This window comes from Vombatus ursinus, unplaced genomic scaffold (genome assembly GCF_900497805.2).
Source record: "Vombatus ursinus unplaced genomic scaffold, bare-nosed wombat genome assembly UNPS02014772.1, whole genome shotgun sequence".
NCBI classification, from domain to species: domain Eukaryota; kingdom Metazoa; phylum Chordata; class Mammalia; order Diprotodontia; family Vombatidae; genus Vombatus; species Vombatus ursinus.
The window spans coordinates 179,906-205,573 of NW_020954550.1; the positions used below are offsets into that span (position 1 = coordinate 179,906).

The following is a 25,668-nucleotide window of genomic DNA, read 5'->3' on the forward strand; positions in this document are numbered from 1 at the left end:
CATTTCTCTGAATCTAGAGTCAATCACACATGAATGGGTGACTGCACATATATTCAATAGATGTGAACAGGCACTCACTGTATGCAACTTGAGAAAACTGGATGGAAATAGGACACAACTCTTGCACTTCAGGAACATATGCTTATAATATATTGGTAGCATAGTGTCTTTGAAAAAAAACCGTTTCAACAATGATTTTTTATATATCCAATCATCTTGTTTTTCAGTGAAGCTTTGCCCTTTTTTCTGCTCTTGATCGACCTTTCCCGAGCCAGTGCTTTAGCAAAGTTTGCCCTCAGTTCTAACTCACAGGTAAGTGCTACATAGGACCACAGAGTATGTATTATGATTCTTTGGTTTAGCATGTGAATTAACAGTCAGGGCAGTAGAGCTCCTGAGTAAAGGAACTTTTGGAGTGACTCTGTGATTTCAGTGGTTATAGAAGCCCAGACAGCTCCTATGGATCAGCATTTACTCTGCCACTTAATAGTCTTAGAAAGTTATCTGGCACACTGAGAGATTACATGACTTGCCTAGGGGTAACAGCCAGTATGTGTCAGGTGGGACATGAATTCACTATGCCGTGGTGCTTCTCTACGAAAGGAATAGTAGCTTTAAATTCAGGAATTGCAAAAAGTAACAGCTGTTACTATAAAAATTCAGAGACTGATTTCAATTTGGAGGGTTTAGCTGGTAAAATCACTCTCGTTGCTTTTTATAGTCAGACCATAGATGTCACAACTCATACTTTACTATAATTTGGAATCTTCCACCTTCTCATAATGAAGAATTTGGAATTTGAGAACAGCTTATTGAAAGGAAACCCTTTATGGGGTTGATTCATTTCCAAACTATTTCATTCTTTCCTGTCCAAGTGTAGCATATTGGATACACTAGTGACTTCAGATAATCTGACACTTTAAACCATTTTATGTCAACCTAAACAAAACTTTAATTTACTTAAAAAATAACAAGACTACAAGAAAAACTATTTACTCTCCCAAAATTTAGTTCTGGTGTGATTTATGTATATGGTTGATAGAACCTATACACTCTATCTTGGTGTGTTGACAGGGATATGATTCTGGTTTTATTATAATAATGAATATGATGTCTCAAGTATAAAATTGGAAGTCAAGTCCTACTACTGATAGAGAAAATATAAATCTGCTAATGCTGTATTATCACCTCCAGTTTCCCTCCCATTATCCCCTACCCCCAAAAAAGTAAAAAATAAACTTGGAAGTTGGCTTAAAGGACTAATGCACCTTTAGAAGAAAGATTATACTCAGAAATATGTTACCTCTGCTTTGTTCAGTGGAAAGGAAAGCAGTGTCTGTATCTTTTCCTCTTCCACACAGCATTCTGAATTGTAATTTCAGCAGCCTTATAGTTTTCCATTAGTTCATCATGACTCTATTCTTTTTCTAGAAGCAGTAAAAGACTGGGTTTAGATTTTTTTGTTGTTGGTACCTATATAACACTTAAAACACTCACTTCTTTTGCCTCTAGCTAACATTAATGGGGTATTTTGTATTTTAGGATGAAGTAAGAGAAAACATTGCCCGTGGAATGGCAATCTTAGGCCCAACTTTCACACTTGATGCCCTCGTTGAATGTCTTGTGATTGGTGTTGGTACCATGTCAGGTGAGTAGTTCTTTCAGTATATTTTAGAATAAATGTACATGGAATAAGTTAAGTTCTTAACTTTAGTCTGGCCAAATTTTGTCCCTGTCTGGTGTCTAACATTTAGAATTTGATTGCATATCAGCATGCCTTGAAGTAATAGGTACTTAGTAAATATTCGTTCAGTTTGATAGGAAATAGGACTAGATCTGTTGAAGGATTGGTTCTTTAGAGTTTATATGTGATGAACTCTTGTTTATTCGACCCAATGGAGAATTATTTGCCTTAGAATAGATTGTTTTTAGTAGTTAACTGCTTTTCTCTCCCTTTTCCTTCATCTGTTGCTGTAACCATTGACTATCCAACTAAGTCCTCTTCCTACCACTCTCCTGCCTGAGAACACTAATTGGCATTGATTAGAGAACCATTTGTTGGCTTAAGTTCTTGTGTTAAAAATGTTGACTTGACTGATAAGCTGGCATATATGGTTAGGCTTGGATAGTAGCTATCTATCTTACGCTAAAGATAAATACCTCTGTGGCTGAATTTTGAATGCTATTTGATGAGAATTAAAGAAACATCTTTAAAATTTTGCAAGATTATGCTTTCATAATTTCTGATCCATTGTCATTGGGCCTGAATTTTTTTTTCCCACTTAGTTAACTACTTGGCATTAAAAGTTTCCCTATACCTTCAGAAAACAGAACTAGAACAATTATTATTACTTAATATTCATTGACTGCAATTCACTAGGCACTGTATTAAGCATCAGTTTCTTTTCTTCTTTTGCCTTACTACTTGTATGAACATAGGCTTTTATACATTCACCCACCAAACATCTATTGGTCACAATAAATGTTCTGTCCCAGCCAAAAAGTGCTTGAGTGGATTTTGTTCTGTTAGAAAGGCCTTGAAAGGCCAAGGAAGACTTAAAGGAAATAAAAGTACACCAAGAGAAAATGATAGGGAGTGAAATTGGACAGTTTGGAACAGGGGCTTAGTTGAGTACCTTAACACCAAAGATTGCTTATTTGAATTTGATTTAAAAAAAAAAACTGTGGTAGCTAGTGTAAGAGTTTAAGTTATGTGATCAAAGCAGTGGGCAAGGAAAATAATAGGCATTTTGAACTTAATGGAAGGGAGAACCTGAGAAATGAGGAGAAAGTACTTGTTACCTAAACAGGCTAATCAGGAAAAGACAAATTTTAAAGATGTTAAAACTAGAACCAGCAGGATTTTGTAACTAAAGGTAAAAAAAGAGTGAATGTAGTACTTTCTTCGAAAAATAAGGCATTGGTGGAATATATGGCAGTAATGAAGTGGTGCAGAAAGGCTCAGGACAAGAAAAATGAGCTCATTTTGTTAATAATCACTTTGGAGAAGGAATATTCAAATGAGTAGGATAGGAGAGGCATTTGGTATCAAGAGCAGAAAAATGGCTATGAAAATATAGTAGTGTTTTAAATAGTAAGTGGCACTCTCACTTTCTGATAGTTCTAGTTTTGAAAAATGATGGCTTTTGGGAATGCCACTTTAAAAGAATTGGTTGTGTATGATATTTAAGTTATATCAAAAGCATTCTCTTAAATTTGCCCACAATTCAGGTCAAGATTGCAAGTGAGAGCTTAAATATAGATTTGCCTCAAATTTGTATAAGGTTTTGTTTCGTACAACAAAAATTTTGAGTAGATGAACTAATTCTCAGAATGGTAAGCCGTAAAATTTTGGCATGTAATAATAACATGGACATTTGCAAGCATTCCTTATGATACCTTATATCAGCATCATATTTTTTTTTAACATTTCAAAGTATTTTCACATGCTTCAGTTTGTAAAGGACATCAAAACAAGCTTTTTTACATAACTACAATTTTTTTTTTATTTGAGATTGTCATATATCAAAGCAATTTGTAGCAGAAACTTCATTCTTAATTTTAAGTAGCCATTTACCATGACTTTCCTTGGAGTTTATCACATAATAACTGAAATGGAAAGACTTTTAAAATTACATATACAACATATTGAAATTCAGCTTTTCATAATAATAAACCTCATTTATTTTTATGATGGTGTACATTTCATACGGTTCCTGTAAGTAACTAAGCTGTACTTTTGATTAAATTCAGTAGTAAAGGTTTCTCTAAAATATCTGTTCTTTTCGGTTTGTCATATTATCTTGATTTTTTGTTTTCAGCGACTTATAGGAAGAGTTAGATAAATAATGTTTGTGGGGTTTTATTATCTCAATTGAATGACCCAGAGGCAGAAAGTTTGATAACTCTTGTTGTGAAGGAGAAGATCAAGTGTGCTATTCATTGAAAGGGCTAATGAAGTTCATTAATGAATACAAAAATTATTCATTCCATCTTGCGAACATTGGCATTTAGACTTGAGTGACTAGTTCCTCAGTGAAAAAGCTTATTCTAAGACTTTTATTTATCTTTAGCTGCAAGGAAAGCCTTTATCTTTAGTGTATTATGTAATTTAACTTAAACTTATTAATGTTAAAAGAGGCATTTGTTGCATAGTGATAGAGACCAGACATCCGGAAGACCTACTTTCAAATCCTGCTTTGGACATAGACTATACAATATAGTCTGTGTCCTAGGCCAGTGGTGTCACACTCCTACAGCTACACATGTAATTGGAAAATGTTTAACAAAATAAATAAAAATACAAAAACCATAAATAATGTTAATTTGACTTTGAGTCACCAAAAATGTGCTGATCTGCATTGTTAGAGAGTAAGGACTTATGGCTGACTAAACCAGATGAAATCATAGGTTCAGTTTAAAAAAAAAAAGTCAAAACTCTGAGACCTCAGAATCCATCTAGTATGTTACTTTCTAAATACAAACTTTTCCCTTTTCTCCAAACAGGTGTTCGACAACTTGAAATTATGTGCTGCTTTGGTTGCATGTCAGTCCTTGCCAATTACTTTGTGTTCATGACATTCTTTCCAGCTTGTGTGTCTTTGGTACTGGAGGTAAGAGTGGCTGCTGTGTTGATGGCAGGAAGAGATTTCTTATAGCTTTAGCTGCAAAAATAGAATCTTTTCTGCGTAGTGTGACCTGATGGGTTGTTTTTTTTTTTTTTTAAGCTATCTCGGGAAAGTCGTGAAGGTCGTCCAATATGGCAACTCAGTCATTTTGCCCGTGTTTTAGAAGAAGAAGAAAATAAACCAAATCCTGTAACTCAGAGGGTCAAAATGATTATGGTAAGTTTTTCTTTTTCCTTAAAAGAAAAATGTTCTGTGTTCCATACAGTGTATTTTTTCTTCATCTTCTGCACCATTCCTGTTTTTCTTTCATTTCCCCCCATATACTTGCCCTTTCTTGCTTTTTTTTTCCTCTTTTCTGTTCTGTTTTTTCTCCTTCCTGCATTTATTAATCTTTCTGTGTCACTTCTTTCATCATTCTGTCAATTCTTGTTATATTTCGTATGGCCTTTTTAGTAGCTTGCTGGTACAAATTTTTTAGATAGCATATAGCTGGAGTCAGGATGAGGCCTATTGGTCTGAGGACTATTATTTTCCTTTCATAGGAGAGAGGTGAGATTAGAAACCTTCCTGCTTATTCATTTATTGAACATAGGAAAAATTTAATCTCCATCAGCGTGTAGATAAGTGGGAGAGTATAACATTTTGGCAAAAACTACTTGGAAAAACCTTCTTCGGGGCTCCAGGGACCTCCATTCTGGCAGTGTTCTGGCAAAGAAAATTCTTCTTTAACTTTGCTGCATAGATGAAGCTAATCTCACTATCGAAACAAATTTTTTTTTCCCATTTCAGTCTCTAGGCTTGGTTCTTGTTCATGCTCATAGTCGCTGGATAGCTGATCCATCATCTCAGAACAGTACTGCTGAAAATTCTAAGGTTGCTTTAGGACTGGATGAAAATGTGTCCAAAAGAATTGAACCTAATGTTTCTCTCTGGCAATTTTATCTTTCTAGGTAAGTTAACATTTACTGGAATTATTATATTTCTTTTGTTTTGTCATGTTTGTTCACAGAGGTAGCGTTTATGTTGAATAGAGTCTTGGGCTTGAAGTCAGGAAGGCCTGGGTTCAAATCCTACCTATGACACTTATTAGCTATGTGATTTCGATCAAGTCAGTTAAGTTCTGCGCATTTCAGGTAACTACTTTGAACTCCATAAATATGTTCTAGATGGATTGTAGCTTGTGTTGGTAGAGGGAACTCCCACACTAAGAGTTCTTTCAGGCTGATGCAAATGACAGCTCATATAGCCACTTGTTTTTATCATATCACTACTGTCCTAATATTGCACTATTAGTTGGAACTTTATACTAGTGAAGATTAACACTAATTTTCTTGTTTTTATTTAGGATGATCAGTATGGACATTGAACAAATGATCACCCTTAGTTTAGCTCTCCTTTTGGCTGTCAAGTACATCTTCTTTGAACAGGCAGAAACAGAGTCTACACTCTCTTTAAAAAACCCCATCACATCTCCTGTGATGATTCAAAAGAAGACTCCAGACACCTGTTGCAGACGGGAACCTGTATTGGCCAGAAATAAGCAGAAATTCAGTGAAATGGAAGAGGAATCTGGGCAAAGCAAGGAGAGAAAAGGTATAAAGAAAATTACATTCTCTCAAGTACTAAAAGTAGTTGATAAGTTCTGTATGCTACTAATTTTTGTAAACTAAACTTGAGTTTTGTTGGACTTTTTCTGGTATTTTTAAATAGCTGAGGTTATAAAGCCCTTTTTGGCAGAAACTGAAACATCAAAGGTTACATTTGTTGTGGGTAACTCTGCTGCATATCCAACATCATCAAACACTGAGCCTGAAATTGAACTACCCACTGAGCCCCGTCCTAATGAAGAATGTCTCCAGATACTTGAAAATGCAGAGGTAAGAAAAAATACCACCAGTTTCCAATCTTGTTTTAGGCAGAAATTCCTGATTTCAGGATAGTTGAGTACATACTGTGTGATCATCCTCACACTGTGTTGTTTAGAAGTGTGAGTAAGATCAAACGTTTTTAAAGCCTGAAATGATAAAAATACATTGCTTATTGATAGTGGTGTACTTCTCTCATCCTACTGCCCTTGGAACACAATGTTTTTCCAACGTGATCTGAAGCTGGCCATGCGGAAGAGAGAAGATTGTGTTCTAGCTAAATTGTGGGGCTGATATTCAATATAGTCTTTATTTTTTTGTGTGTTTAGTTGGGGGTGAGTTTCTCTTAAACACAAATCCTTTTTTCTTTAATACATGTGTAAGTTATCTTTCCTATTTTATCTCTAGGCCTAAGAAAAAGCTCAGTGTAAATATTCATTGCAGTTATGGTACTTAAACACACACACATATGTATAAGGTAATAATACCCTACATTTACTGTAATGCTTTAAACTTTTCAATTTTTTTTCCACATTCACAGTCTCATTTGATCCTTTAAATTAAATCAATTCTATTTACACATTTACTCCTTCTTAAGTTATTACATGTGAGAATTTTACCCATTAGCCTGGCATGCATTAATAGTGTGCACCTAACTATCTGGTCTAATTAGTAGAACATGAGTTTCCTTTACTATTTTGATCATATGAAGGGGCACATTTTGAGATTTATGACTTCCATAATATGAATAGTGTGTTGATTGTTTAGCTGCTAGATTTGTTTTCTAACATGCATACATTTTGGTTAAGATGAAAATATGCTGCCTGATGAATATACTTCAACTAGTTGTGTCGCCCATGACGTGTGAAATTGTATTCATTTACATCATTATGAGTCCGAGGTCCAACTCCATTTAATGGCTATCTTGATGTTAGCCAGAAAAATCAGGCTATTAAATCTTGTTAAGATCTGATAGAGGATGTTCTCCTTCATAATTCCTACAGGCATCACCCATACATTTGAAGTGTGCTAATAACTGTATATCTTCAGTGCTACTGATTTAGTGGAAATGTAGATTTCTGTGTTTTCCTTCTGTCTTCTTCCCCAGACCTAACATTAACCAGGTCACCTTGGATTAAGTCTACACTCCAGAACGTACATATGCATTTCTCCACTAAAGTCTTTTTTTCTGGAGCCTTTTCATAGTTGGAGGTGACCCTAAATTCTGGAAGGCTGTGCCAGCAAAAACGGGTAAATTCTGCTGAGCTAGTAGCAGATAGGTCCAGTGATTGACCCTAAAACTTGGCATCTTAGCTAATTTTGAAGAAGGTTATTAGCACGATTTTAGGGTCCAGTGATTGACCCCAAAACTTGGCATCTTGGCTGATTTCAAAGGTTATTAGCAGGATTTTAGACATAGAGCACCTTGCAAAGGCTGAGTTCTCTTAAAGTCTCCCTCAGTGCAGGGAATACACACAAGAATGGCATCACAATCCTTTAAGCATAGCCTCACCTACAACTGCCAAGCCATGAACATTTTTCTTCCTTAAGTATAGTAATATAACCATGGCCAGGTATTTCCAAAATTTCAGTGATATTTTTATGTGTTTTATTATCACTTTTCATTTTGTAAGAACTTTATACGTCAATATCAGATGCCTTGCTATTGATAACATAAGGAAAAAGAGGTTTAAAGTCCTTTAGTGTAACTTAGGAGTTTCACCCCCTCCCTTTTTTTTTTTTTTTTTTTGTTCAAAGAAAGGTGCAAAATTCCTCAGTGATGCTGAGATCATCAGATTAGTCAATGCTAAACATATTCCAGCTTACAAATTGGAAACTTTGATGGAAACTCATGAGCGAGGTGTGTCTATTCGCCGACAAATGCTGTCTAAGAAGCTTCCTGAACCCTCTTCATTAGAGTATTTACCATACAGGGATTATAATTATTCTTTGGTAAGTAGTTTTCACAGAGATTTTCTATACTTTGTAGGTTTAAAAAATGTTTTTCCTTAACTGGACTGCATAATATAAATAATAGGTAGGTCTTTTTGTAAACAGCTAATGTTCTCCAAGTTATTTTTAATGTCATTTGATGCTGTATCTATGATACAACTTGAAAAACTCAGTATTTCTTTTCCCCCAACTATTATATATGGGTATATACATATCTACATATACACACATCCAGCAAATATTTCCCTTTATTGAATAACAGATATGTACCTGTGTGTATATATGCTAACTGATGAGTTGTAATTATCAGTTATGTGTATATATACTGATATTAATATATATGCAAATATTCCCCTTTATTGAGTAACTAGTATGTACATCTATGTTATGTTCCTCAGTTACATGTATGTATCTATTCATTCATACACATTTTCTTCAATAAAGGAGAATATTTACTTATATATGGATATCTATCTATACAAACATACACATATGTATTTTAAATAGAAAAGCTTAATTTTGATCCAAAGATATTTATTTAGCCTTTTCAAAATCCATTCTGATTGTTCTAGCTAGATGGAGCTCTAGGATAATCCTTACTGATTCTGGCTGTCTGACCAGATAAGAGAATCATTGAGCTTTTGTGCTTACACTTCCTAGAAATGTGAGATTGTTAAGGTTTAGAAAAACCCCACATGAATGAACAGCTAACTGTGTGAAGTTTAAGTTGAAAGAGAGTAGTTAGGAGATCACACCTGTAGTAATCCCTTTTTTTTCTTCTCTACCTGTTCTTACATAGTTAAATTTAGAGAGTTAGTTTACGTGTAAAATGGTTTGGAATTGGACAGTGAAGCGTGCATGTGTCATTGACTTATAGATTGATGGTTTAGAGAATTTAAATAGCAGATGACTCAAGAAGTACCTAAATTTGAGAAGTGAGGAGGATTTTTGGTTTATTTGATTACAGTGTATTATTTTGCTCTACAACTGAAAAGAATACTGAATTTGGAATTGGGACCTGGTTTTAAATCTCTGGTTCTGCCACTTATTACTTACAGGACCTTATATAAGTCCCTTAACTAACTTGTCTGGGCCTTATTTTCTTCATCTACATAATGAGGAGACTTTGGAGTTACTAGGGTGCAAATCCTACCTCTGTCATTTACTACTTGTATGTTGAGCAAATCATTGTACTGGACCTCAGTTCATCATCTGTATTTGGAGGGGAGTGCTCCTCTAGATTGCTGAACAGCTTTTTTACTCTCTGGAGCCATCTTATGATATGTAAAAATGAATGTACAAATCCTCTATTTCTGTTTTATATATAGAATAACAAACTAAGAAAATGAATGTAAAGAGTTTAATTGAAAAAAGATGGTATGTATTGAGAAAATAGCAGTAGTATAATTGAATGTGTGTAACTATAATCCCGTTAGTATTTCATTGCATCTTTTGACCTTTTAGGTGATGGGAGCTTGCTGTGAGAATGTTATTGGATACATGCCTGTCCCTGTTGGAGTAGCAGGGCCCCTTTATCTGGATGGAAAAGAATTCCAGGTCCCAATGGCCACCACTGAAGGCTGCCTTGTGGCCAGTACCAACAGGGGTTGTAGAGCGATATGCGTAAGTAGCTTCTTCATTTGTCCCTGGCAAGGCAGTCAGGGCAGTTTGGACACAAGCAGAAGAATTATTTTCCTTATTTAACATGTGAATCTTTAATAATGATAAACTGTCTAATTGGCTTCTTATTTCCTGATTTAGCTTGGTGGAGGAGCAAGTAGCTGTGTTCTAGCAGATGGAATGACTCGAGGACCTGTAGTAAGGTTTCCCAGTGCATGTGACTCTGCAAAGATGAAGACGTGGCTTGAAAGTCCTGAAGGCTTTAAAATAATAAAGGAAGAATTTGACGGTACCAGCAGGTGAATGAGAGAGAGTGGCGGGGGTGGGGGGGGGGCGGGGGGGGGGGCGGCGGCGGTTGAGGGTTGAAGATACTTTCATTAGCTGCCATCATAGCTGCTTTAAGATTGTATGATGTTAATCGTTTTTGGAGATGGATGCTCATATAAACTTGGTAATAGTAATTGAAAGCAAGGGAAAAGAAGGCCAAAGCCTATTTATTTCTCTGGAAGTAGGCAAGCAAGTTTTGGGTTTTTTTTTTTAATTGTTACATGTGATTTGTAAGTGTTGTTTGGATCTATTAATTATTTTGTTCTGGGAGAATCTTGACTTTTAGAATTGTTCTCTTTGGGGGGCACCTACCCTACAAGATTTTATATTAGGTTCTAAAGACAGGTTGGGGCTATAATAATAATAGCTCATGTTTTTATAGTGTTTTAATGTTTACAAAGCACTTTACGTCCTTGGAAGTTGAGTCAGGTATTCCCATTTTGTGTATGAGGAAATTGAAGTTTGCAAGGTGACACATGACATAATATAGACCTTTGAAACATAGGCTGAGGAATTTTGACCTTATCGAATTGGTAACATTGTGAGGATCATGGGAATGGTTTAATGGGGAACAGCACGATGACAGTTGTGCTCAGGAAGATTAATCTTGCAGCTCAGCACGTGATGAATTGGAGGTGTTGGGAGAGACCAGTTAGCTTTTGTACCAGACCAGATGAGAGGGAATGAAGGTCTCGATGATGGCTGTGGCACACTGGGGGTGCCAGGAACAATCAATCAGTAGAATCAGTATTGGTATTTGCAACTAATTAGTGAGGTGCTTCATCATTTCTAAACAGTAGAGCTCTGCTCAAAGAAACTGGGCAGAAGATTTTGAAGTTACACTAATCTCAAATAAGATCGTGAAGCTAGGTGACTCCAGGAAAGGTAAGGAGAAGTCAAGATGAGAAGCTGGTTTGTGAGGAAAGCTAATAGGTTCATAAGGATATTTACCTGGAAGAGACTTTAGAGTTCATCTTGTCTAGCTGCCTTATTTTACAGATAAGGAAATTTAGGCAGAGAGGTAAATTGACATCCGTTGTCACACAGGTGGTAACAGCTTGGTATTCTAAATCAGGTTCTGTAATTCTAAATTTTTTCTTCTATGCCTTAAATACTACAAGCCTCATTAACTCAAGAATGGTGGTGCCATCAGCTTAAATAAATGTTAGGTAGAGAGACGGTTTTGGGAGGGGGGCAGGATTATTTCAGTTTGGGGCATGTTAGAGGGTGTCGCTGATTTGACTAGGTGAAGCTAGCTAACAGACACTAGGAACTATGGATTGGAATTAAGGAAAAAGGTTGGGGAGTCATCTGCATCTTCATGAAAGTGATGTTGAAGTTCTGGGAGAATACCAAGTGAGAAAGGATAGGAAAGAGAAGGAGAACCAAAACAGACCTTGGAGGACACCTATGTTTAAAAGGCAGGAGGATAAGGAGCCAGGAAGTGAGTCAGCAAAGCGCCTCTTAGAGCTAGTAGAAACGTGGAGTACATGAGGGGGTCATATAGGCCCATAAGGGAGCAAAGGGTGGGAAGAATAATCTGAAACGTCTAGCCGCCACCCCTTTGAAGACTTTGACGTTGGAGTGGGAGTAGTCCTACATGGGGGTTGGACCATTGCATATAATGTCAGATTTTTTTCCAATGTATTGATTGCTTTTGTTTAATTTTTTCTCTTCAATTCTTTGTTGCAAGGGATAGTTCTCTGGGAATGTGGAAGAGGCAATGATACAAGGAGAAATTTAGGCAATAGTAAAACAAAGGATATCAGTAAAAAATTGTTTTTTAAAAGCAAAGTATAGTAGTCAGCAGTGTCATGTTGCAAAAGTCAAGGAGGATAAAGAGGGTGGCCAGGGTAGGGTAGGAGGAAGAGTACATCAGATTTGGGAATAAGAAATCCATTCGTGGTCTTCACGAAAGCCAATACCAAAGTCTTACGGTCTTTCTGCAGCATGAATCTTGACATCACCAAGAATGATGGCAGGGAAAGCGCTATTGGAGGTGACGGCTGAATTTGTACCGTTTAGTGTGGGCAGCTTGCTTGCTTTTTAGTACTGAGAATGGAAGTTAGAAAATGAAATCTCTGTACAAGAGCAAATTACCTAGGAACAAAGCAGGCTTGATGCCAGTATGTTTTAGTTTTCATTTTTTTTGTTTGCTTCCTGTTGGTACATCTGCTTCTAGCCCGTGTGTCATCTGTGAATGAGACACAGTTGAGGCAGTCTCTTGGATTTCACTTGGTTACAGAAGAGGAGCTTGTTAATGATTTGAATTTCTCTGGGCCTCAGGTGACTCATCTATAGAATGAGAGTTTGAAGTAGATCAGTCCTCAGACCTCTTTCAACTCTAATGTTCTTTGCTGATTTCATTTATAGATTTGCACGTCTTCAGAAAGTTCACATTAGTCTGGCTGGTCGCAATGCCTACATCCGTTTCCAGTCCAGGACAGGGGATGCCATGGGAATGAACATGATTTCAAAGGTATGTTCTGGAGTTACGTGTTTGACTTCAGTACTGTGTACCCATCACAGAGTGAGGCACATTTCAGTTTGATTTCTTTGCGGTTGTTCAGTTTGACTTGAGTTTTGGTGCTTCATCATTTCTAAACAGTAGAGCTCTGCTCAAAGAAACTGGGCAGAAGATTTTGAAGTTACACTAATCTCAAATACATCATCTTAAGAATGGATCCTTCCTTCTGATGACTACATAGATTCTCTTCAAGACATCACTCAAGCACCATCTTTTGCATGAAATCTCAACAGCTAGTGCCCTTTTTCCCAAATTATCTTGTGTTTAATCACTTTGTTATAGATTTGTATCTAATTTTCTCTATTTTTATAAGTACTTCTCCCCTCCATTAGAATGTAGACTTCTTGCAAGTAGGCTTTATTTCATTTTTTGAAGTATATCCTTATATCCCCAGCACTTAGCACAGTGCTTGGCATAGAAAAAGCTTTTAGCAGATGTTGATTGATTTAGGAGACTTCAAGGGGTGTTTGTAGTGTCATCAGCATGTGTTGCTGTTTGCCCATATTATTCCAAGAAGACTGTATTTGACTAGCGTTTTATTTTCCCAACATATCTTAGCCTACTTAATATTTCCGTATGTGCTGGTTGGGCCAGTGATTGATTTTTCATGGTTGCCTATTTCATAATGAAGTTAAAGAAAGAAAGGAAAAACAGTGCCTAAATTTACATAGGGCTTTAAAAGTGCCAGTGTGTGTATTTACTCTTTAAGAATCAATTGCAATGTAAGGGTTATTATTCCTATAATTCACCAAGTATATTATAAATATATGTTGGACAGGTAAACACACCGACTACACCATTTCTTAGGTAAGAGACAGAGGAGGGCTTCTAGCACTTCTCTCACTAGCAGGTTCACTTTTGATCTGGTCAGACAGGAAGACAGAAATGGAGTCATAATATGGGGTTAAATAAGCTTAATTTATTCTAGTCTAGTCTTCTCAAAGGGAGTTTGCTGATAATGGGGGCACCAACTCCTACAGCATTCCCTAACAGCCCTTCTCGCAGGGGCCGGTGTGAAGGGGAGGGCAATAACCCCTCTGTCTCAGTGGGGTCAATCAAGACCAGCACACCTCTATACTCCCCTAAATCCCCTCAAGCCTCAGTGGGGGCCGGTTGAGGCAAACACACAGATTCCCCCTCCCAAGCCTTGATGGGGGCTGGTCAAGGCTCGCACTGCATTCAGCTTACACATTCACTCCTATGGAGGTCCCTAGTCACTGACCAGTGCCCACTTGCTTTGCAGCAGACAAAGAAGGCACATTGCCAGCAATTGTCTCACAATTTTATGTCACTTCATCCCTATATCTACTGCGCAGGGGTGGTAGAAACTGTTTTGAACCATCATTGTGAGAACTCATATGTAACACCTGGGAAGTAGAGATTGTTATGACTGTGGATCCTGGGAAGAAAACTAAGAAAGAATAACAAAAAATCCCCCTTACACACACTAAAATTCACCTTCCTTGCAATATATTAAAAGATAACTAAAATGTGTCCTTGGGATTTACAGTCATGTAGCACAAAAATTCAAATAACTGTACAAATGAAAATGTGATAAGTCCTTCCTGTAGAGGGCATCAGGGTACGTTTCATGAGGGGAAATGGAAATGAATTTTTAGGCAGTAGGGGACAGCTTGAGAATAGGCATGGAGGCAAGAAATGTTAATCCTAGGCTAGTCTTTTTGGAAAGGCCACCAGGCAGTAGCTTAGTATACTTAAAGAAATAACTTATTCAGTACTTATTAGGTTCAAGTGAGTCATCTGTGATACATATACATACCAATGAAGTATTTTCTGAGAACCACAGCTCAAAGTGTGTTCATAGCTACCCACAGAGAACTGTTTTTACTTGAGTTGGACACATTTGTTCTGCTCAGGGGGAAAAAAAAGGTGACTTAAGCAAAATTGGTGATGGATGCAGGATTTATGTATTTAGTGACTGGAATAGTTCCTAAAAACAGCTGTTTATTCTTTGTAGTTCATATACAGAATACATTTTGTTCAAGTAGTCATATGTACTATTAGAGTTCCACTAAGGTGGTTCCCTGGGTATGGGATGGCTGTAAGTCAGAATATTTATGTCAGTATCCACAACTGAAATCCTACACCAATGACTGTGTTGATGTTGAGGGTTCTTAAAGGTCCAGGCAGCAAAACGCAAGCTTTGGCACATCCTTCCAGGCTCAAAAGGCTTTAGGCATAGCCTGGAAAGGAAGGACTATGACTATATGGTCTGTTAAAGGAGCAACCTAGTAAGTTCTGAAGGTTCGTCCAGAGAAGCTGCAGGTGATGAATTTTGGGGTCCCACCAGTTCTCAAAGACAATCTACTAAGTCTTCATAGAAGGGTTGTGATCTTTGTGAAAGGGCAGGGGCCACCTATGTAAATACACATTTCATCGGTGTGAAGAACTATCTTGTGGGGACTTGACCAATGCAGATTGCAGCCCATCTGTGACTTAGTAGGTAAGCATCCACGGTGGAATTTGGACCCAGTTTTTCTTGACCCAAAGGGTAGCATTCTCTCTCCTATCCATCTTGCCTGTGGAGGGAGCGCCTTACATGATTGAAATGATAGACCCTTGAAGTGTCTAAGTAGCGCTTCATGACAGGTCTGTGTAAGTGAGCTAAGGAGAAGATGACATGTGGTTTAATGTGTCTTTTTTTCATTATAGGGTACGGAGAAAGCTCTTGCAAAACTTCATGATTTTTTTCCTGAAATGCAAATTCTAGCCATTAGTGGTAACTACTGTACAGACAAAAAACCTGCTGCTATAAACTGGATAGAGGGAAGAGGGAAATCTGTTGTTTGTGAAGCTGTCATTCCAGCAAAGGTTGTCAGAGAAGTAAGTAATTGAATCGGATTCAAAGGCTATTTTATTTTAAGAAAAATTCATGCGGATTACTTACATGTGTGGGAAAATAATACCAAAGATGTATAGTTTCTTAATTGTGGCCTTTATGGCAACATGACATGTATTAATGATTTCTGTGAAAGCAGGGATTCCTTAGGGCTAGAATTCTGCTCTACCTACCTCTTAGGTCTGGGCAATATACCCTTTTGACTGGCATTTCCCTCTCCTCCACTCCTGCAAAAAAACAGGCACATATTAAAATCTCTGAGTGAGGATTTTAAAGTACTTGTTTCTTTTCTAGGTATTAAAAACCACTACAGAAGCTTTGGTTGAAGTGAACATAAGCAAGAATTTGGTGGGCTCAGCCATGGCTGGTAGTATAGGAGGTTATAATGCACATGCAGCCAATATTGTAACTGCCATCTTCATTGCTTGTGGGCAGGTAAATTCTCTGAATTGGCTTTCTCTTCTGTTTTACTGCTGAGAATCTCGGCAAAGCATGTATTATATCTCATTCCTGTTGTGTCATTCTTTTTTATTTTTTTCCTTTTAAAGGATGCAGCACAGAATGTGGGCAGCTCTAATTGCATCACTCTTATGGAAGCTACTGGCCCCTTAAATGAAGACCTGTATATCAGTTGTACTATGCCATCCATAGAAATAGGGACTGTTGGTGGAGGAACCAACCTGCTGCCACAGCAGGCCTGTTTGCAGGTATACAAAGCATCAAAAGCACATACATGTGACATTCCCAAGCAGTTTGCCTGCCTTTATTCTGTATCCATACGATAGCCAGGTTCCATCACATTGAACTCGCCTGAACACTTTCATCACGTTTTATTTATTTTGTCCCCTTTTTTTCCTGTAAGTTTAACAAGCATGTTTACAGATGTGTCATGCTAATCAATCAGTCTTCTTCCTGAGGTGTCATCACTTAACACATTCTAAAGATAGATTGGCAGAACTAATGAGAGTAGTTTTAATCCACTTGAATGTATTGCTAGCCACAAAGTGGATTCACATGGTACCTCTGTAGGAGAAATGGTTGCTATCTCTGTGCCATTTGTTCTATTGTAAGGGCTTATATAGACATCCCCCACACCCTTGTAAGCCTGTTCAGTAGCAACCCTTTGGTATGATCTTAAAGGTAAAATATGTTCTCTGGCTATAGATGCTAGGCGTTCAAGGAGCATGCAAAGAGAACCCTGGTGAAAATGCCCGTCAGCTCGCAAAAATAGTGTGTGGTACAGTTATGGCTGGGGAGTTATCACTGATGGCTGCATTGGCTGCAGGACACTTAGTCAAAAGCCACATGATCCACAACAGGTAGGATTGCATGTTCAGTATATTTTTCTCACTTATAAATCATACAGGATTCAGTGTTCAAAATGAATTGAGAATAATCCAGTATGTTACTGCTATCTTGTGTCTCACCATTTTTGTCCTTTGTTTTACTAGGTCAAAAGTAAATCTACACGATCTACAAGGAATCTGCACCAAGAAGGTAGCTTGAGTGTCACGGAAATTCTGGACTCAAACATATTCTCATGAGAATGGGATCTTAAAGAGGACTAATGTAGAAAATCTGTGAATTTATAAAAACAAAACAACAACAGTGCAATGTCTTGTCAAGCGGACAACTAGACATGTTCAGGGAGGCAACTGGCTTCAGTGATTCAAGATTACTTCTCCAAGAAGAGTTTCTTTTCCAGATCTGACAACAGTTTAGTGTTCTGCATACTTGTGTTTTTCTGAAAGATATCAACTTAGGTATTACTGCATCAAAGTACCACAGCTAGTAATACCAGCTCATGTCTGAAAGAATAAGCTGGAAAACTAATTCTTGATTTTGGTGAGATTTGTAAATATGCAATTTTCATGGTGATCAATGGGAGATTTCCCCTCCCCCCCGGGTAGAAAATAGCATTTTTAGCCTAAAGTGATAGTTCAATTACATTATAGTTATCAAAACTTGTAACTGATTTTTATATTCAAATTATTAAGCTCAAGTCTTAGGACCTTAAGAAAGAAGAGTAAAGTTTTCCATTGTGTTCCATTTGGTGCCAGTCTACTTCAATTTTTGGCAGCATTTAGCTATAATTCTTAAGAAGGGGACTCTGCTTTAATTTTTTAAGGAAAAAGCTTTCTGAAGTTTTTTTTTCTTGCCAGAATGTGCTACACATAATACGTAACAATTCTGTGCCAGAAGTACCAAAAATCACTGTGTTTACTCATACAGGCTGTTAAGTTCCTTGTTAGAACTTACTATGTCCAAATGTAGATTGGCTATTACACGCCTGTTTGCATAAAGCTTTAGCAAACACAGGAGAAGCTTTGAGCCACTTACTGAAGAAGGATTTGAATATAACAATTCCAACAGATGTTTCTCTTTAGAACATCAAACCTTTTAAGTATAGTCATTTAGATTAGGGTGTTTGATAGGATCAGGTATGGGAACATGGCGTCTATTTGTGCAACTCAGCCTGAGAAACACAAGTTTGTTGGGGAAAAGATATTCTTTCTCTAAGCCAGTTTTCTTTTCTTAAAAGAAAGTTATTGTAATTTATTTAACTAAAAACAGTTTCTCATAGTTTTTTTGTAAACTATTGTATCAAACTGTATATGTTGTAATAATGCCTCTGATGCTAGGAGTTTATTGAAACTGTTAAATAAATACAAATCAACTTGTACATTGAAAAAATACTGGAGCTTGGACAACGTAAAGTAGTGTTCTTTAATGCTGTCCAGAAAGCCCTGGCCTACTTCCTGTAGCATTTCTAATGAGGGAGAATAAATAGGACTTAACCAGTGAGCCTTCCAGCCCATGAAGGAGCCATAGTGATGAGCACCAGAGGGGAAGGTACTTTTTTTTTTCTTATAGTCAGGAAGTTGGTAATTGCAGAACGCTTGACACAAGACTTTTTGATAGTCCCACAAAAGCACTGAAGCCTGACTGGGGTTGGAGAGAGATGCTGTATTTTTTTTTTTAAACATGCAAGTTTTATATAAATGGAAAAGAACTCCTTATTTTGTATTATGTCCGTTCTAATGTTTTAAGTGTCGGTCTTATAAAGCTGGTGTCTGACGTAGGAGATTGACTGTGCTACATTCCAGTGATGCTGCATTAGCATGTAATACCCATGAATGTTTCTTTCTATGATACTGTTATCAAAGACTCACCTCTCCTTTTGTATGTGGAGTTTGAGCTGCTTCTTGTGACTGACTATTTTCAGCCAGTGACTTATTTCTCTGAACTTTTCATTGGATTGACAGTGAAAGGTTAGTTCAGTGTTCATTTTGGTGAATGTAACTTACCAGCTGTTGTCTTGCAGAATTAACATTTTGTACAATTACTAAGTTGTATACATTTTGGTACAGAATTTTTTTTTCCAGTTTCAGTAAACAATGAAAAATAAGTTAATTCTCATCAAGTGTAAGTAGTGACCTTTATTGATTGGCTTACCTCAGGGTCATAGAACCTGCATCTAGTACAGTGGCTGGAAGAAAGTAGACATTCAATAAACCTTTGTTGAATTGAATTGTATTGTTGTAGTCAGTCAACAAGCATTTATTTCAGCAGGCATTGTTCTAAGTGCTGAGAATACAAATACAAGCTACAAAGACTGCTCCTCCTGCCTTCAATGAGGGAGGAGGCTTACATTGTTTTTTAGAATATATTTTTATGTCATTAAATATTTCCCAATTATGTGTAAAAACATTTTTAACATTAATTTAAAAAAATATTGAGTTTCAAATTGTCTTGTCCTTCATCCCTTGAGAAGGCAAGCAGTATAATATTGATTATTCATGTGAAGTCAGGCAGAACATTTACATATTAGCTATGTTTATTGCAACAGAAAAAAAAAGGCAACCCCCCCCCCCCAAAAAATTAAATTTAAAAAAGTGTGCTTCAGTCTCCACTCAAAGTTCAGTTCTCTCTCTGGAGGTAGATGACATTTTTCATCATGGGTTTTCTGAAACCACCCGCCTTGATATTTCTTATTGCACAATAGTATTCCATCACATTCATATACCACAGTTTGATTAGCCATTCCCCAATTGGTGGGTATCCCTTCAATTTCCAGTTCTTTGTCACCACCAAAAGCTGCTATAAATATTTTTGTACATATAGGTACTTTTACTTTTTCTTTGATCTTTTTGGGATATGGACCTAGTAATGGTATTGCTGGGTCAAAGGGTATACAAAGATTTATAGCCCTTTGGGCATAGTTCTAAATTGCTTTCAAGAATGGTTTAATCAGTTCACAATTCCAACAACAATGCAGTACTGTCCCTATTTTTCCTATACTGTCTAGCATTTGTCATTTTCCTTTTCTGTCATGTTAGCCAGTATGATGTGTGAGGTCATACCTCACAGTTTTAATTTGTATTTCTCTAATCAGTTGTGATTTAGAATACTTTTTCATGTGACTATTGATAGCTTTGATTTCTTCTGAAAACTGCCTGTTCTTATCCTTTGTAACCATTTATCAATTGAGGAATAGCAAATAATTTTATAAATTTCCCTATATATATAAAAATTTCCCTATATATTTGAGAAATACCTTTATTGGAGAAACTCACTAAATTTTCCCCCCAGTTTCCTGTTTTTCACCTAATTTTGGCTGCATTAGGTTTGTGCAAAAACTTTTAAATTTCATGTTATCAAAATTATCCATTTGCCTTTCCATGATCCTCTTTACCTCTTGTTTGATCATAAAATGCCCTTATCCATAGATCTGACAGGTAAGATTTTCCCGTGCAAGGAGCCCACATTCTAAGGGGAAGGGAGAACATGTAAACATCTAGGTATGTAACAAAATGTAAACAGTTTATGAAAGGGGAATTCTCCAGCAACTGACAGAAGAGCTGCAAAGGGTGAGATGGAAAGAGTTCAGAGAGGGCAGCATATTCCAAGGCATAGGGGATGATGTAGTCAGGTTTCTCAGAGCCTCACAGCCACAGACTCTACTACCAGTGCTGAAACTCCAGATACTAAAAATTATTATGATTTTAATATGGTTAGTTGGTTGTTCGTCCTCAGAGAGAACCAAAATGACATCACTGTTGTGGTCGAGGTGTAGTATATCAGACTGGCTGAACAAATTAATACGAGCTCAGGCACAAATGGAGGTGGCTCTAAATTTGTGCATCTCATGTTTCTTTTGCAGTTGGGTCTGTCATGCCTGCCCGACTCTTATCCCTGTTCTCCCCATCTGTTGGAGGCCTTCCTCATTTTCTTCCAGCATCATGAGGGTACCAGTAATACCAGTACTCTGGCTGTGCACCCATGATGCCTCCCTCTTTCCATGCAACCAGGCGTTCTTTTATTCCCATCTTAGAATTCCCTGATGACCTCCTTTACTCCTGCCCTCCTGAGGTCCCTTGATGGTGATAGGTTGCAGCTTGCTCACACCCACCAGGTGTTCAAATTGCCTACCTCACATCTGGGCTGATGTGACTAATGTAACTAAGGTATGTGCCTGGCTGCCTGGTCTTGATTAGTCCACGATTTACTTTGAGGGACTTCAGTTTTACACTTGTCATTTCAGTGAAAGTTTTTTTTGTTTTTTTTAGTGAGGCCATAGGAGTTAAGTGACTTGCCCAAGGTCACACAGCTAGTATGTGTCAAGTGTTTGGTCTGAGGCTGGATTTGAACTCAGGTCCTCCTGACTTCGGGGCCGGTGCTTTATCCACCGTGCCACCTAGCTCCCCTTCAGTGAAAGCTTTGAGCATTGAAGTGAATTGCATGAGTTTTTTTATTTAGACTGTGATTTCATTGGTGTAGAAACTCCTGGTGAAAAAACTTTTTCTTTCTGGAATTTCTAGACTTCCTGACTGAGGCTGGTTCTCTACCTGCTCTTATGCTAAGCTGCCTCTCATAAATTACAAAAAATAAAGAAGGTACCTTGTCCTTTATGTTTTCAAAGATAAAGGCCCTCATTTTGAAATGCCATTCATCCTCTATTCTTCATTAGTTGGCACTCATCAAAAAAATTTTTCTTTTCAGGAGTCCTGATACTATCATTCCTTCTCAGAGAATTTTGGCTGTTATTTGTGGCAAGTTGAACATAAATGAATTGTCAAATTCATCACAAATTCTGCTGCTAAGTCTTGAGTCTGCTTTTGTTGTTACTGAGTTGTGTATGACTTTTCATGACCCAGTTTGGGGTTTTCTTGGCAAAGATACTGGAATAGTTTGCCATTTCCTTCTCCAGCTCATTTTACAGATGAAGAAACTGAGGCAAACAAGGTTAAGAGACTTGTCCAGAGTCACACAGTAAGTATCTGAAGCTGGATTTGAATTCATGAAGAGTCTTCCTGAGTCCAAGCCCAGTGTTCTATCCACTGTTCACGTAGTTGCCCTGAGTTTGACTAGATTACCTATGCTCTGGTCTGTGCATTTGGTTCCAATTATCTCAAATTTCTCTTCCCAGCCCCCTTATATCCACCATTTCTTGAGCCTTATAACAATCCTGTCAGGTAGGTGTTCCAGGTCTTATCTTAAGGATGAGGGAAGAGGTGGCAGTTTAAGTAACTTACCCAAAGTCATACATCTGGGAGATGCCAGAGTCAAGATTCTGTCCTAGGTCTCCCAGCCTCGAAGACCTGCATTTTATCAGCTACATCATGCTGCAGGCATGTGATCAACTTGTTCTTACATTTATTAAAAGAAGAGGCTAACATTTACAGCATTAGCTGAAAAATAGCTATTGATCCCTAATAGACATAGGCATACGGTTTTGGGAGGGAGGGGGAATGGGGTTATGAAAACAGGCCCTGAAGAGCAACCTGACTCTAGAATTAGAACTGGAGAGAACAAAAGCAAATAAACCAGGTTCATTAAAAAAAAAAAATAGAAATGAGTGAATTTTGTTTTCCTCTAAAATGAATTGATGTTCCTACTAATTTGTAATAATAGTTACTATAGCAGTCGTAGTATCCTCCACTCCAAAAGGGGCATCAGTTCTAGTTTTTAAGCCAATGGGAAGGGAGCAAGAGAACTACATTAACTCAGGCCCTTTTGGGTGCAATAAACATCCTGTTTTACTGTTTAGACATACGGGAAAGATAAGCCAGCTAGTGAATCATAATCAGTTTTAATATTAACTGAAATGTTTTGCAGTCAGTGTAGTTTGATCCATTACCTGAGTATTTGAAGAAGACAGACCCATTTAGGTCAACTGTGAACTCACCTAGGTTTGCATTTTCCCCTTCCCTTATTTCTGAGCTTTTCCAAGTTTGGTCTAGTTGTGACTACCAAGAAGCACCATTCCCTAAGTGAATATGTCTTAATGGATGATATTTGAAGAGGGTCATCCCAATATTCAGAACGGTTTTCATATCTGTTCTAATGTCAGAGGCTCAGTTTGAATAGCACAAGGAAGTACCTAAGAGACAATTTTTAAAGTCTGACAGAAAAATTAATAGAGATTAATATTCAGTTTAGTAAGGCTGTAGACGGAATGTGGTTACATTCTAAAACTAGAGGAGAGTCCATAAGGAACCAATAATGGAATACACCTTGATAAAAGATAACTACAACACTGTTAGAAGAGCAATAAAATTACTCGCTTAGAGGCCAGGCATCTCAGAGAAAAAGGAGTGCTCAGAGCTTTGAATATGTTCCTAATGAGTGTTTGAGCCAGGTGCCTGGCTTTGTTAAAAAATATTGAGAATTTTAATTCTAAGGTTGACTTGGATTTATGTATTAGGTTCCATTTAGTCCACATTTCCTCCTTAAGTATTACATGCCTGTAGTCAAGTATTCAGAAGCAGGAGAGATTAGATGAGGTGGTTGGGGCAAGAGTTATAATTAGGAGTAAGATTGAAAAACAAAAAAGGTGAGAATTGACATTCGACTGGAAAAAACACTTCTTTGGGCACGTCCTCTGGCACTTGGATCCAAGCAAGAGGTGACTTTGTCTTCAAAATAATTGTCTTGTAATGGTGCAGTGACTTTCCTCCAGAAATGAATTACCTGTCCCTACTGTCAGGGTCATTCTTCTAGACATCCAAATGTCACCCAAACAAGAACAAAAGATAATCAGATCCCCCTCATCCCATGGAATTATGTCTCAGCATTTGTTTTTGTTTGTTTGTTTTGGGCTAGGCAATAGGGTTAAATGACTTGCCAGAGTCCCACAGCTAGTAAGTATCAAGTGTCTGAGGCAAGATTTGAATCCAGGTCCTTCTGACTACAAATTCAGTTGTGCCACCCAGCTGCCTTGAAATCTAGATAGAGTACATGGGTTGCCATCCACTCAAGTTCAATAGAACAGATTAAGTTAAGAGCTGAATTATCAATTTGGCCTGTAATCATCACAGAACTCCAAATTAGTGCTCTGTATATGGTTGGGATAGCATGAGAGGAGTGGGAGTAGTTTGACCACATGAAGAATCTCCTTGCCTCCATTTCTGAAGTATTGAGTGTGTTGCGTAACAAGAGGATGAATGAATTAGCAGCATGTCATGGGAGTCCAGTCTGCCCAATTAGAAGAGGAATTAGCCCTTGGAAAGGCAAGAAATTAGAAGACAGACAGCAGAACAGGAAGAGGCCTACTTTCTTACTTCTCCACCCCTCTTCCAGAATTAGTACTGGAGCAACAATATTAAGTAGACTTCACAGCCAAGGCGTAGGGTATCAAGGAAAGCAACAGATCCTTGCTTAGTTACCTCCAGATACCTTCCCTGATTAGCTCATTAACTCAGACCCCTGGTTATAGTACAAATTATTGATCCTGGAAAAAGAGATCAATATTGAAGAGGAAACTCTTCCTGTCCCAAACCATCTTCTCCCCTCTACTGCTCCCAACACCCAGCTTTCTGGTCTACCTTTCCAATATCCTACAGGGGGCAGTATCTATGGCAGGGGGGTGCTAGAGACAGTGGTTAAAATTTTCAGTTGGAGCATTTACCTCAGGAACTGGCAAAGGACCACAAATTGTGGCTTTATTTTGAAAGCCAATTAAATATTTACCTAGCATGTCTCTCACCACAAGGAGGTACCTGAGAATTTTCAAAAGCACACACTACCCTTTTTTCTTCCTTTCAATAGTTAATATTTATTTAATTCAATTATTAAGTCAATCTTTTATTTTTCCCTTCATTTTAATTTCTGAATGTATCTCATCTTCTCCCCCCCCCCCCCAATCAAGCTAGTCCTTGTAATAAATAATAAAAGAGGAAAAAAAAATACCTGTATTATTCCCTTCGGGGAAGACTATAAGAGTAGCATAGTGGAAAGAGTACCAGCTCAGGAGACAGAGGATGGGAGTTCAAATCCTGCCTCTGATAAATTGCTTAATCTCCGTGGTCCTCACTTTCCTCATTTGTAAAATGAAGGTATTAGACCAGGCCTCTGAGATCCTTCTAAATCCGTGACCTGTGAATATTGGGAGGGTTTTTCAAGGGAAGGGTTTTGCATGTGGGTAACTTGTTGATTTAGTTCTTGTAGTATGTCTGTATAGAGTGGAAACTCTTAGGGACTGCAGTTACCCTTCTCGATGAAGTTTAGGCCAAGTCATATAATGGTAGCTGGTTAAAGAATGAATGGTCTTTAAATGAGAACTGTCTTGAAATAAGCTGGTCCATGTGAATGCTACCTGTTTTCCATGTTAATGACTAGCCTTCATATTAAAGAAAACCTTCCCAAAAAAGGGTGAATTCAAGGAAGTGAGGCTGAGAACCTTTAAAATGATATTTCTCTTTCTCCTCTTTTTTAGGGAACTTAACTGTAGTAGGTACTAAATAAATGCTTGTTGATTGGCTAATTGGTTCAATCATTCTCCTGTTCTAAGTGGAAAGGGGCTATTTTCAACTAATGCTTCATTCTATTTAGCCCACAAGTGGCCATAAAGAATAGAAAGCACTTGTACTCTCTTCTCAGTGACAA

The 25,668-nt window shown here is 37.6% G+C and overlaps 1 protein-coding gene across 2 annotated transcripts in view; it reads left to right on the forward strand.

Annotated features, from left to right (window-relative positions):
- Positions 1-19,312, forward strand: part of HMGCR (3-hydroxy-3-methylglutaryl-CoA reductase) — a 33,118-nt gene extending 13,806 nt beyond the window's left edge. For both annotated transcript variants that reach the window (XM_027863442.1, XM_027863444.1), the window contains exons 5-20: positions 228-312; positions 1,543-1,648; positions 4,507-4,613; positions 4,728-4,844; positions 5,418-5,578; positions 5,974-6,221; positions 6,339-6,505; positions 8,252-8,446; positions 9,911-10,069; positions 10,208-10,365; positions 12,767-12,872; positions 15,594-15,764; positions 16,075-16,215; positions 16,329-16,487; positions 16,945-17,099; positions 17,232-19,312. In XM_027863442.1, coding sequence (XP_027719243.1) covers positions 228-312; positions 1,543-1,648; positions 4,507-4,613; positions 4,728-4,844; positions 5,418-5,578; positions 5,974-6,221; positions 6,339-6,505; positions 8,252-8,446; positions 9,911-10,069; positions 10,208-10,365; positions 12,767-12,872; positions 15,594-15,764; positions 16,075-16,215; positions 16,329-16,487; positions 16,945-17,099; positions 17,232-17,286 — 2,290 coding nt within the window. In that variant the 3' untranslated portion in view covers positions 17,287-19,312. The remainder of the gene's footprint in view (positions 1-227; positions 313-1,542; positions 1,649-4,506; positions 4,614-4,727; positions 4,845-5,417; positions 5,579-5,973; positions 6,222-6,338; positions 6,506-8,251; positions 8,447-9,910; positions 10,070-10,207; positions 10,366-12,766; positions 12,873-15,593; positions 15,765-16,074; positions 16,216-16,328; positions 16,488-16,944; positions 17,100-17,231) is intronic.
- Positions 19,313-25,668: the final 6,356 nt, after the last annotated feature.